General features: G+C 28.7%; 1 protein-coding gene across 2 annotated transcripts in view; it reads right to left on the bottom strand.

Annotated features, from left to right (window-relative positions):
• The window catches only part of LOC107462639 (phospholipase D alpha 1-like), a 12150-nt gene extending 7621 nt beyond the window's left edge, over positions 1 to 4529 (bottom strand). For both annotated transcript variants that reach the window (XM_016081265.3, XM_052252556.1), the window contains exon 1: positions 4323 to 4529. In XM_016081265.3, the coding sequence (XP_015936751.1) occupies positions 4323 to 4427 (105 nt within the window). In that variant the 5' untranslated portion in view covers positions 4428 to 4529. The remainder of the gene's footprint in view (positions 1 to 4322) is intronic.
• Positions 4530 to 15001: the final 10472 nt, after the last annotated feature.

Raw genomic sequence — 15001 nt, 5'->3', positions numbered from 1 at the left:
CCCAGCCGTCGTCGCCACCCCCTTTCTCTCATGTTTCAGCCGCCGTCGCCCCCTCCCCCCTGCCGATGCCTCCTTCCTCTCCTTCTTCCCCTCTGTTTCAAGGTCACCGCAATCCTTTCTTCGTTTTCTAGACTGCAGCTCCTTCCTACGGTGGCTCACAATCACCACCTCTAGCACGGGCAACAACCCGGTGCCGTCGACTTCCTCCCTCCTTCTGCGTTGTTTTCTGCACCCTGCATATAAGGTACTTTGTTTGAACATTTTATTTTTTCGAATTATGTTTGTTAGTTTTAGTTCATTAGATTAGTTTAATTAGTTTAGTTAGTTTAATTTAATTATTTTAGTGAACTAGGTGGTTAGGATAATTTAGTTTAGATTTATAGGTTCTGATTGTTGCTGAAAGTATCTGGAACTATTCTGAATTTGCTAATTGAATTAATAGAAAAATTGTTGCTGAGTTTATTTGGTTAATTAATTGATTGTGCTCATTCACTATGTTAATTACTATTTTGTTATTTTGCTATTCTGAATTTAATATTGGAAGGTCCAACATTGCTTTCTGTTCATTGTGTTGGTTTGGATTTAGAGAATCCTATGGAATAATTCGAGTTATTTGAAATTTAAAAGAATTGAAAATTTTGTATATTCTAGCTACTAAAAAGATTGAAGGTAAATATATAAGGAGTATATAAGTGTATGAATAGTACTTATTTATTTTATACCTATATATTTTTTGGTGTTATTGATGTTGAATTTTGTGAATTGGTATTTGCATAGATTACTTGTTAGTGCTAAGTTATGTTGAATTATTGAGATTGTTGCTGACATTGTTGCTGGAGTTGTCGTTGAGATTCAATAATGGAGAAATTATTGCTGAAGTTGTTTGATAATTTGATATTTTTAGAGATGACGACATGTAGAGGTGTTGCGGTCAGGCTGCTGGTCGTGGCCGTAACCGTGGTTGGGATAGAGGGAGAGTTTCTTCCGGTACCCTAAGGACTTCTGGATCCTCTTTCTATACTCCAACCACCCCGGTCATGAGACACATTGTGGGGTTAGTGGACCAGCCGTTCATCATGGTCCCTAACCCCAACTACCTGCCTTCATCCACAGCGGCGACGCCGCCTCCGTCTGCTCAGCAGTCCACATCTATGGCGACGCCGCCTCCAGCTACGGATGCTGTGATTTCAGAGTCCAGCCATCGAAGCGAGGCAGCAGCTGATGTCCCTTTACCACTTTCCATCACACGGTTGCACATTTGGCATGATGGCGGCATATGGGGTAAGTCACCTGTTATTGCTCATGTATTTTCTAGCATGGTTACCATTTTTGTTATTGCTAAAAGTTTCTGAAACTTGATTCCTATTTAGCGGATTTAGGTTGATTTAAGTATTGGTTATTGTTTTCTACTTTTGATAATTATGATTCCTGTTATTGCTGAAGGTTCTTGAAACTTGATTTCTGTTTATTAGATTTAGGTTGATTTAAGTGTTATTTATTGTTTTCTACCTTTAATGATTATGACTGATATTGCTGAAAGTTCCTGAAACCTGATTTCTGTTTAATGGATTTAGGTTGATTTAAGTGTTGGTTATTGTTTTCTACTTTTGATGATTATGATTCCTGTTATTGCTGAAGGTTCCTGAACTTGATTTCTGTTTAGTGGATTTAAGTTGATTTAGGTCTTAGTTATTGTTTTCTACTTTTGATGATTATGATTCCTGTTATTGCTGAAGGTTCCTGAAACATGATTCCTGTTTAGTATATTTAGGTTGATTTAAGTGTTGGTTGTTGTTTTCTACTTTTGATGATTATGATTGCTGTTATCACCGAAGGCTCCTGAAACCTGATTCATGTTTAGTGGATTTAGGTTCATTTAAGTGTTCATTATTGTTTTCCTGAAACTTGATTCCTGTTTGGTGGATTTAGGTTGATTTGGATTACCTATTATTGTGGGTTGTTGTCAGGTTTCTACAGAACCCGAACGCGTGTACTCAGAAGATGACGAATGTCATCAAGCTGATGTACGATCAGCTTGGCCCAACTACACAAAGATCTCCGCTGAGACCAGAAAGCGTTGGTTTGAGATGTGGGCAGTAATTTTCTTCACTGTTTATGTTTTAAACCTTTTTAGCTAATTTAATTCCTATTATCTTGTTTACCTAAATTTAAAGCTTCTTTGTTGCCGCTGCACTTCATTTAGGATGCTAAGCACGACCTGACCATCCAGAAGATATTTGACTGTAGGATGGATTGGCAGCTCTAGCAGATGTTGGATGACGTAAAGCATGGGCAGGACTAGCGGACGCATTGGCTCCGACCGGAGGTGCAGAAGGGCCTGTTAGCTCATTAGGAGACCGATACAGGGTTTAGGCATCGACGTCTCACCAACCTAGCTAATAGGGCATCCCCAGGTCGTCTAAGTACACCGGTGGCTCGACGACCCTTATGAAGACGAAGGGTAGGCTGGTATGTAGTTCCTTTAATATTGTTAATAACTTTGTTATGTTATCTAAGAATTCTACTAATTTTATATTTCAATGCAACTGGTGTAGTCGAAGTCATTGGAATGCGAGACTACATTGGCGGAGACGTTCAAGTACACCCACAGACTAAAGGAGAACAAAGCGAGATTTGTTGATCAGCGGTCCCAGGACCATTATGTGAGTAAACATACATCTTATTATTTTTTGCTATGAAATTATTAGAGATTAATTATATATCTGTCTTACTAAAAAAAGAAATTTGTGTTAATTGCACAGGAGCCCTACACACATAGATTATAAATCATGACTCAACAGAGTGGGGAGGACGCCGCTGATGGATATGTGGCCTCTGTCATCGACCTCGATGCGATTTGGAGCGAGACTGTCGCAGTCCTGCACAAGAACCGCATATACAAAATGGGGTCATTCTTCACGAGTAGCCTCTGCACCTCGACGTTGAGGCCGTCGTTAGGCTCTGCCACCAGTCGAGTAGTCCATTCCGAGGAAGGCATGGATTTGAGGCTCCAGGTGCAGGAGCTCCAGCGCAGCCTTCAACAGTAAGCTCAGGAGCTCAATGATTATCAGGAGATGTATCAAGAGATCCTCACTTGCGTATAGTCTACGGATGAGCTTAGGCTGGAGTGGATGCAGCGTATGGAGAGTCAGATGGATGTGTATCAGACCCAAATGCGCGTCGCTGGCATCGACTCTGCTGGTGGCAGCAGTAGCGCTGGTAGCACCTAGACATCGTCACCGCCTCCTACACCGCCGGTCGAAGGCCACCGGACTGACGACGATGGCTACCTGGATTTGTAGATATTAGGTTTTTATTTTATTATTTCGTACATTTATTTGGTAGACCTGACTTTTATTTAATTTGCACATTATATTATTTATGTATTTTAAATAAAAAAATATTTATTATTTATAAATTCACCACTAATTGTATAAAAAAAATTTAAATTTAAAATACAAATTAACCATTTATTTCAAATAAAAAAAAAATATTATTGTCGGAATTACTGGTGGAATTATCCGACGATAACATGGCGCGAAAACATGTTTTGGTGCCAACATTATTGTCGGACACATCCGCCGATAACAAATTCGTCCTCTTAGCTAGTTATCCGTGATAAAATTCGACGATAATTACTATCGAATGAAATAAATCTGACGGTAAATATTTACCAGCAAAATTTATACCAGTTGATTATTTTCGATAGTACATTCGACAGTAATTTCATTATCGTCGGATATATTTGATGAATCTAATGGTAACTTCGATAATACTCAATAATTTTCTTGTAGTGAAAATTATTTTTTCTTAGTAAAAGTATAAAAAAAATAAATAAAAGGGTGGACGATAAGCATTTTAGGTGTCAAAATAGTATGTCCTCTTACACAAGTGGTCAAGAAATATATATAGATGATGTTAGAGGATAAATATTTTTTTATTATTTTTAGCTAATATTTTACGGCAACATTATATTTTTATAAAAAAATATTATGACATATCAAATTTAACCATCAAATCAGTCACTATATAAATTTTTTTTGTGTTATTTAATTTATTTTTAATATATATTTTATATTATAGTTGATTTTTTGTGATTTTTTGTGAATTCTTTAATTAAAATTGACTATATATCGACAAAAAATAAATAAATTTTATTGATAATTTAGCATTATTCTATATAGATATCTATCCATACAATAAACGCAACCCAGAAGCAAATATATTACCAAACAAAAGCAGAGCAGAACAACGTATATAAATCAAGATGCTTAATATAGGTTTCATGGTGCTTTGATTTTCAGGGAATTTGAAGCATGTACCTTGGGGAAACAATTACAGCAGTCATTCACGTAGAGATTGTCAGCTTCAAAAATTGTAACGTGAAGAACACCATGCAGTAGTGTTCCTGCTCTTACTTTTGCCATTGCAAGTGCTCAAAAACCTAGCCTCCAGAACCCAGAAGAAGTTATTGAAATAAAAGTGTAACAGCGTAACAAAAGACTAGAAATGAATAAGAAATAATGTTCCCGGGCTATATAAGCCTATAAGGCTATAACATGCAGCATCTTTTTTTATAAAGAAAAAACAACTGGAACCACTTAAGGCAGTTGAAGACATTGTTATATACTATAAGGTGATAGTGGTGCGGTTAAAAATGAGGTGTAAAGTAATCATTTTAAAATTACTAGTTGATGATAAATAATAAATAATGCAAAAAGTATATAACTAAATCATTAAACTTTGTTGGCACAGGATTGGTGGTCCATGAATTTTTGGACCACTTAGTAGTCCAAGTAAAAAATATGTTTTTAGAGTTTTTTTTATCAATTATTACGTAGTCTTTGAACTAATTTTAATTACAAATCAATCCCATATATTTTATTTAATTATAAAAATAGTTTTTTATTTTATAAATTATTATTTTATCAATTATCTATTATATTTATTAACAATCAAATACAAAAATAACAACCAATTATATCCTCCATTCATCCTAATAATTCCAATTGATTAAAAAATTAACTTTGATCTCGTTACGTTCGTCATGACTTCTAAATCGTGTTTCCTTAAAATTCAATGGTTTTTCAAAACAATCGATTGAATGATAACTCAATCGATTGGTTTACATTATATCACAAAACAATCGATTGAAAGTTGTAAGGTAGAATGGTAAAAAGCTTATACCAATCGATTGTTTATACTTTCCAATCGAATGAATGACTCAAAACAATCGATTGTTGTTGTTACTCAATCGATTGAATTCACGAAAACAACATGGATTTGCCAAATACAATCGATTGGAAAGTGATAACATTGAAGTTTTAGCCAAATTCAATCGATTGGTAATGTAATCCAATCGATTGGAAGGTGATAAAGTTGAATGTTTTGCCAATTTCAATCGATTGGTAATGGTACATAAAATTAATTTATAGATTGGTAATTTATAAAATTAATTTTGCCGATCAATAGTATCTTTTGCTTTTATTCAAGTAAGGCAGAGTAAAAAATACAAAAAGTATATGATATTGATAAGGTAGCAGCGTATCAAGTAGTAAGTATGCTTAATTTATTTATTTGTGTTATGCACAAATTTAGTTTCGTTAAAATATTAGTAACCAGTGCTCTAATTTTTGTAAATATGTTTTGGGATAAGTGTTTGCAATTAGTTAAATGTTAGAATATATTGAGTAAATTCTTTTAATATATTTAGAGTTAATATAAAACTGAGGGTAAAAAACGTATTTAAGCCAAGGAGAGAAGTTTATTACGCATATAAGCCAAACAAGAATCTGATACAAGAATCAACCAAAGCATACTTTAATGTAATTCGAAACAACTTTATTCGAATTACATTCCTTAATAATTCGAATCAATACAGCTCGAATTATTCCCAACCATTGTGTACAAGTAATTCGAATCAACTTGGAACGAATTATAAAAGCATAATTCGAATTGTATCAATTCGAATTAGTAGGAACACGTGAGTAGGAGGAAGTTCGAATCAAATTGATTCGAATTACTCACATTTCGAATCAAATGGTAATTCGAATTACACATTGTACAATAAGATACTAGAAAAAATACTATATAATATAAAAAAATATACTAAAAGAAGTATAAAACAAGATTATAGTAAATTAATTTTAACTCCTATCAGTACATTGAATTAAAAATAACATATAAAAATGTACTTGTATTTATTAAATTTTAATAACATATAAAAATTTAATGACTTTTTAAATATTTTTTTTTATAATAGGAGTACATTTTTATATACTTTAAATACTTTATATAAAAATGTACTTATATTTATCATACAAAAATAAAGTGTTGTGCTAATATAATAACATTATAATATTTTAAATCAATTTTTTTTAGATTTTAGATTAAAAGCATCACATGAAAAAGCATTATTGGTATTTTAAAGCTAACTTAATTAAATAAGATAGAACTGTATTCTTTAGAATTTTATGTACATAATTAGGCTAATCTTTTTTTAATATTGATCAAAGATGTGTGTTACACTATGTTATTTGGTTTCAGTACTATACTTTTTTTTACTTTTCAGAAGACACAAATCTAAAAAATTTTATAAATTAATTTAAAAGAAAATATCATTGACGTTTTATAAATTTTATGTACCATTACCAATCAATTTCAACTTCATCACCTTCCAATCGATTGGATTACATTACCAATCGATTGAATTTGGCTAAAACTTCAATGTCATCACTTTCCAATCGATTGTATTTGGCAAATCCATGTTGTTTTCCTGAATTCAATCGATTGAGTAACAACAACAATCGATTGTTTTAAGGCATTCATTCGATTGGAAAGTATAAACAATCGATTGGTATAAGTTTTTTACCATTCTACCTTATAACTTTCAATCGATTGTTTTGTGATATAGTGCAAATCAATCGATTGAATTATCATTCAATCGATTGTTTTGAAAAACCAATCGATTGAATTTCAAGGAAACACGATTTGGAAGCCATGACGAACCGTAACGAGATCAAAGTTAATTTTTTAATCAATTGGAATTATTAGGATGAATGGAGGATATAATTAGTTGTTATTTTTGTATTTGATTGTTAATAAATATAATAGATAATTGATAAAATAATAATTTATAAAATAAAAAACTATTTTTATAATTAAATAAAATATATGGGATTGATTTGTAATTAAAATTAGTTTAAGAACTACGTAGCAATTGATAAAAAAAACTCTAAAAATATGTTTTCTACTTGGACCACTTAGTGGTCCAAAGATTCTTGGACCACCGAATCCTGTGCCAAACTTTGTTAATATTTTTCAATTGATAATAATAAACATAGTTGTCCCGCTTGGCCGAATGGTTGTTAGACACAATTTTTATTTTTGATACAGAGGGGAAAGAATTACGTCCTTGGCTTCTGGCGGCTAGTTTCAAAGACAGTTGGAGGATGTGATTCTACATTATAAATGTCATGATATTTTGGTTTGGGATTTGATCATAGGGATGCATCATGCATGAGGCCCAAAAGATATTTTTGAGATGGGTTGAGACTTGAGAGACTATTATTTTTAAGAAGTAGCTAACATGCAGGACCGACATAAGGGGCGCGAGTGGTGGCTTCGGCCCCAATTTTTTTTAATAATAATAAGTTATATTATGTATAATTTAATTTTTTTAAAAGAATTATTTATTATTTTGTCTAGTATAAATAGAAGTTCAGTCTAATTTAAATATTAATAATTTTTAATATCTACAAAATAAGTAATAATATTAAAAAAATCTGAAAAAGATATTATTACTAATATTTTTAATTAAACAAAAATTTTTAAATCTCATAAAGTGAATTCTTTTTCTTCTTGTGGTCGTCTTTTTTTATTCATTTGGTATTAATTTTTTCTGTTTCAACTGCTACAATTAAGAGATCTTTTTTAACTATGAATATTGTGAAAAATAACTTAGAAACAAAATAAAAGATGAATTTCTTGCTAATTGTCTTTTAGTTATATTGAAAAGAAAATTACTAAAAAATTTGACACAAATTCTATTATTGGTGAATTTTATGATACGAAGATTCAACCACTTCGTTAATAAAAAATATATACATATTTTTTTTACTTTAAAATATATTCTCTGTCGGTATATTTTTGTAATACATCTTATATTATATAATTTTTTACATAATTTTTAATATTATATATATTTTTGGCCTCCTATAATATCATTTCTGGATCCGTCTCTGCTAACATGTGTTGTAAATTGGTAAAATTTATAGTATAAATAGGTCAAAATATCATTCAACTAATTATGGATAGGAAAGAAGTTCACAACTTTAAACTCCATTTAGCCATGGATTTCCTAATTATTTTTCACTCCAATTGCTCTTGGACTCCTAGCTTGATTGGACTCCCATCCATGTTGGATTCCTATCCCCTTTGGACTCCTGCCTTCTTGCCACGTTCTTATCCTTCTTTTATTTTTTTTTGGTGACTTCCATTGACTTTTATTGATATTGAACTCCTATTTTTTTATTTTTTTTTATTAAAACATATCTTTTAAATTTTTAGAATTATCAAATTAATTTTACTTTTTTATTCCATTTGATATTTTGATATGTTTGTTTAAGTTGTTTAAAGTCTAAGAGACAAAAATAAAAAAATATATAAAAGTGTAAATTTATTTTATGAAAAAATGAAAAATTAAAAAAACTACAAAGATGTGCGTACGCATCATATAAATATACGCATCATGTAAGTGTACACATAAGATACGTACGTACTATACAGTGCATACCTCATTTAAAATGACATATGACTTATGATTTGGAAGCTATTTTGTTTCATTAAAACCAATTTAAAACCATATTTGATGCAATTCTTGAGGAAGAACATACACACATTCATAAACACTCATTTTTTTAGGATTTTGGAGACTTTGAATTCTAGAGAAAAAAACTTCAACTTTTATTTAAAATTTAAAAAAATTTTCATAAATTTTTTTTTATTTTTAGGTTTTAATTTATTTAATTGTAGTTCGTAGTTTATAATTTTTTATTTTGATACTCTAGTGTCTTAAAATTTCTTGTTAGTTTTGTATTTTATTATTTTAAGTCTTTGAACTCTTGTTGAATTTATATTTTTCAAGAATGAAAGCAGAGAAGAACCACAAAAATTTTATGTTAAACAGAGAAGATTTACATTGAGCAAAGAGTGTTTTCGTTAATATGGGGCAACGCGTGTATCACAAACAACTTGAAAGAGGAAGGTGTGTTAAAAAGAATGCTTAAAAAACTTATATAGATATAGAACATTATTAATTCTTTAATATGTTGAACTTGTATATTATCAATTTCTTCTCAATTCCAACCCTTTTTAACACTTATTTTGGAGAACGTGCTTTTTTATATATTTAATTTATTTTTAATATATATTTATATTCTAATATATATTTTATATTAGTAATTAATTTTGTTGGTTGATTTTAGTGTACTACATAACATAATTCTTTTTTTAACATATTTAGTTATAATTTTTAATTTTTCTTGTATTGAGATTAATCCAAAAAATTTTATTTTCTGTTTTGCTATTTCAGCCTTTCTTTTGCTGAGAACTAATATTTTTAAACTTTTCTAAAACAGTTAACCATTTTTTAGGATGATCTTCTTTATCTTATTTAGTAATAATTAATATATCATCGATATATACTAAAACAAAATCATTCAAATCTTTTAGATTTTTTTCTATAAACCTTTGATTAATTACCGGAGCTTATTTTAACCCAAATGATAATATTATTCTCATATATTTTTTTTGATGGACATGTAAAAGTTATTAGTTTTTTTGTTTCTTCATCTAAGTGTAACTGCCAATATCCTAATTTTGTATCGAGAGATGAAAATTAAGTGGCTCCCTTAATTTTGTCTAGAATTAAATCCTTTTTTAAAAGTTTATGAGTATCTTCAATGGTTGCTTCATTTATTTTTTATAATTAACAATCTTTCTTCATTTTCCTCATTTAATTTTATTATTATTTTTCACATAAAATGCTAGTACGTGCAGCAAGTGGAAACTTTTAGTTAACCTAATAATTCTTTTTTCAAGCAGATCCTTATATTCTGATGAAAATTTCTCTCTGTCTCTTGAAGAATATGAAATTTTTTTGGGATATTTATTTCATTTATAAGATCTTTTAATTTTATACTTACCAATTCTTGATTTATATTTTTAACATCTAATGGATTTTTTACACATACCTCGACTAAAAATTTTTCTATCTTTTTTTTAAGATTGTCTGAGATATTTATTTAAAAATATAAATTTAGGATAAAATTAAAATTTTGAATTTGAGAATTTTATCTATAGTTGTAGTAGGTATTATTATCTGAGTTTATTCTTTATGAATTATTCTCTACATACAAGCGTTTTTTTCATATATACAAGTCTTTACAAGTCATTTATATTCATGCGCTTCGTACCGTTATTGCACGTTTTTCTTCTTCTTGTTATTGCACGTTCCTCTTCGTTATCATCGTCATCAACACCACCTCTTCCTCCTTCTTTTTTCATTGGAATTTCTTCTCCTCCTTTTTTTTTCTCTTTCTCCTCCATCATCAGTTATCTCATTGTTGAAAATGATAAATAATTAAGGTTCTGATTATCAATTGAACTAGAACAAAATTGATTATTATTTTGAATCCAATCAAGTAATGGCTGAGATGTGGTTTAATTCAGAAGAAAAAAATATAGCATTAGAGAAAGCATTTTCTTATATTTGTAGCAAATTTGGATGTAACACGAAATTTTTTTTGGTATAACACGAAGATATTTGGGGGTATTTTTATTTTGATAAATTCTCCGTAATTCAAAACTTTTCCTCTTCTTCCTTCTCTTCTGTTGCTTTTTTTCTTATTCATCTTTTTCTTTTTGTTTTACTTTCTCAAGTTTTTTCTTGTTCTACTTTCTTAATAACAAGAATAAAAACAAAAAAAATCAAACAAACAAAAAAAAAACACATAATGCTGCAAAATTACTTGGAAGATGATGAACTTACATTCATTTAACTAAAAGAAAGAGAGAAATGAGGAAAAAAAGAAGGAAAAAAATATAACATTAGAGGAAATATTTTTCTGTATTTGCAGCAAATTTGGGTGTAACACGAAGATATTTGGGTGAATTTTTATTTTGATAAGTTATACATAATTCAAAACTCTTCCTCTTCTTCCTTTTCATCTTCTGCTGCATCTTCTTTTTCATCTTTTTATTTCATATTCTCATAATTCTTTTTGGAAGAAAAAAATAAAAAAATACATAATGTTACAAAATTAATAGAAAAATGAGGAGGGAAAAAAATGAAGTAACAACAACAGTAGTAAAAAATGATGATGAAGATGAAACACGTGAAGAAAAAGGAGGAGAAACGCAAAGAAGAAAGAGAAGAAGAAGGAAGAGGAGGAAGATGAGGAGAAACGCGAAGCGCGCTATGAAAATCATTGAGTAGCGCGTGTTGACACGCTCGTATGGATGAACGTCCTTTTTGTTGAGTTTATCCCAATTTGTATGATTTATAAATCAAAATGACTTGTATAGCGCTTCTCAATTTTTTATTTATTGATGAATCATGTAGGCCTTTAAGAACCATATTTGATAGTTCTTGAATAAATGGATGATAGAATTTAAGGAATTTGCTTCCTAGTATAAAATTCATTCCTGAATCTAGCTTACATGTAGAACATACTACAAATCTATAGTTTTTTATAAAAATTTCAACTATTTCTACTTTTTGTTCAATTTTATGTATTGTCAGTAATTCTATCTCTTAATGATTTCTTTCGTTTCTTCCAATCTAATTGTAATTTTGGATTGATAAAACATTGCGTTGCTCGAGTCAATAAAGACATTAACAAACTTTTCTATAATTTTTATAGAAATAAATATTGCACTATCACTTGATTTCTGAATCCGTTTTTAAGACATACTCAAAGACTTATTCTAGACTATTATCTGATTTTTTAAGTGGTTTAAGAAAATAAGATTTTATAACTTCTACTTGTTTTATAAGATTCTTTTTATTTTGTCCCAACAAGATTTTGTAACTTATTTTATAAGATCATTTTTATTTTTGTCCTTTATTTTAGGGCATTCATGAGCATAATGGCCTTGTTCTTGACAATACCAAAATTTGTAATTTTCTTTTTTTTGACAATATTTATTATTTGGTTTAAAATTTCTTTTTTTAGAATATTATTTTCTTCTCCAGTTATCTGGATAGTATTTTCTTTTCCTAAAGCATTGGTGTCTTGGTTTTTGTTGGTATTTTTATCACAACTATAGTTTTGGAAAATTTCAGCATTCTTCTGGAAACATATATTAATTATTTTTCCAAAAAATATTTTTCCAAACTTTTTTAAATTGCTTTCTTACATACATCTTTCTTTTATTTCTTCTTTTATTGTCAATATATGTTACTCCTCCAAATTTGTTTTCGATAGTTCTTTCGTTTATCCCATTAACAAATCTTTTCATGATGATTTTATTAGTGGGATATGGAAGTTTTGCAATATAAATATATATTAAGATAAACATTTTTATCTTCTTGTTTAAGCTTAGAGTATATATTTTATATTTACAAAAATAGATAATTTTTTTGTGCAGATTTTATAAGTTAAAACATTTTTAAAGGACATTTTTAATTATCGCTTCACTTATTTCATTACTAAGAACAGATTAATTAAGTAGATTTAGTATTGTTGGTCAAAATGATATTATGTATTGTGTAAAAAAGATTATGAAAAAAAATTATCATTTATTTTTGGATTGTGAGTTTACTTGACATGTGTAATGTGTTTAGTTGTTCGTCTATAAAAAATTATGATCTGTTTCAAAAATAATTAAACAACACTTCAAAAATTTAACAGAAACTCTAACTAAGAAGGATGAATACAATAAGAAGTTAGTTGGTTTTTGTGCTATCATTTGAAATACTTAGCTGACAATAGATGACAGGATATTCAAAAAGCAAGAAATAGGTGTTGCAAAAATTATTATCAACAAGTCAATTAGGAGCTACAAAGAATAGGATAATTTTGATCCTTCTAATTATTGATGATAATACAAAAAATGAGGCGAAAGCTAGTGCACTCCAGATAAAGTAGGGAGTGCAGCACTCCTTAAAAGTTAACCTACTATCAAAAGTTATCAGGTAAATTTAATTTATTTATTATTGTTATTTTTTTTTTGTCATGGGCTGAACAAACAAACCAGCACTAACAAAAAGACTAATTCCTCTGTTATTCTGTTATTGTTGATGTGATGTCTTCAAATATTTTCACTGTTTTGTTTGATGGCAGGTGCTTCCACTATCATTTTAGCTAGCTATAGATTTTGACGCTCTTGAACCCACCCTATCCCACTTCTACCATAAATGACCATCAAAGTCCGAAAAATTGCTGCCATAGAAAAGGAAGACGCATGTCTGTCGCCACTGCTGGTTAGCTAACTCCAAACGTAAAACGGATTCTGTAGAAGAAGCCCGGTTTCCATGAAGGCGCATGATTTTCTCAGATGACGACGCAGTCAAAGCACAATATGCATGGCAGTTACAACAAATCTATTATCTTTTATTTCAAATTAACCTCAACGTGTACGTAATAGAATAAAAAATTAAAATACAATTATAGTTAAACAATTATTTGTATTATTTTTTTATTAATTTATTCAAAAAATAATTAAATTCTGAAGCTAATTGGTATAAAATATTACAGATATAAAACTAAGAAAAATTTTTATTTGTATAAAAATGAGCCTAATAAATAATTATTCTATTTAATATATAATTAAGAGTATTTCTTTCTTTGCCAACAAATTATAGTTCAAATGACATAATCTCTTTATATTCACCTAAGAATTGGTAAAAAAAATACTTCTTTCCTTTATTAACTTTTTTAAACATTAATTATTTATTTTACATACAATATAAAAATAAATGAATATAATATTTATTGAGTAGAAGCAATTACACAAAAAATTTTGTTGTCATTTTTGCTTCGCACAAAATAAAATTATTATATGTTTGTTTGCTTTTTATGTTATATATATGATTTTTTTAATTAAATTAATATAATACAAAATCTTTTATTATTCTATTCATATTTAATGTTTTAATTTTGTTTCTCACAAAATAAAATTATATATATATATAACACAAAATTTTTTATCATTGTGTTTATATTTAATATTATAATTTTATTTCACACAAAACAAAATTTATTTAAATTTTAATATTATATACATAATATATATTTAATATTTTTTTTTAAGATTCTAATATATCTTTTTTTTGGATTTAGTATATGAATTTTTAACTTATTTTTTATGTATTATTTATTTTAATTCTAAAGTCCAATAACTTTTTTTTTGTACAGACATATTGTTTTTAATATTTATATACTAATTTTTTATTTTGAACTTCATCCCAATATCTGAGACTTGCCAAAAAAATTTTAAATTTGTAAAAAAAATAATTAACCTGATTAACAGGTTACCTTTTTAAATCCAGGCCATTCAAATAAAATATAATAAATAAAGAGTTTAGATTTAACAAATTCACAAGGTGTGCAGCACTCCATACTTAGCAAGGAGCGTTTAAGGATGAGCCCCAAAAATAACTACAGTTTAATTTATTTTGTTATCTAATAATTTTGTACTTTCTAACTACTCTTTTTTACTGTGTTAAATTTTTTGTTTCAAAAAAAAATTCACAAATATATGACTCAATATCGCATAAATCACATATTTGTATATTAACAAGATGGCTTTTGGTTTCTGGAAATTCTTTGTTTGTAACTTCCTATCTATGATTTATAATATCTTTTTCAAAAATTTATATATAAAAGATAGAAGCTACGTGTACAATTTTATCATATGCCGTGGGTAGTTGATAATTCTTCTATTATATAAGGATCTATAGTTAGCATATAGTCACGAACCGCTTATTTTATATGAA

The sequence above is a fragment of the Arachis duranensis genome, chromosome 8 (genome assembly GCF_000817695.3).
Source record: "Arachis duranensis cultivar V14167 chromosome 8, aradu.V14167.gnm2.J7QH, whole genome shotgun sequence".
In the NCBI taxonomy this organism is placed as follows: domain Eukaryota; kingdom Viridiplantae; phylum Streptophyta; class Magnoliopsida; order Fabales; family Fabaceae; genus Arachis; species Arachis duranensis.
The sequence above is the reverse complement of the archived record's forward strand: the minus strand, read 5'-3'. Positions and strand labels throughout refer to the sequence as shown.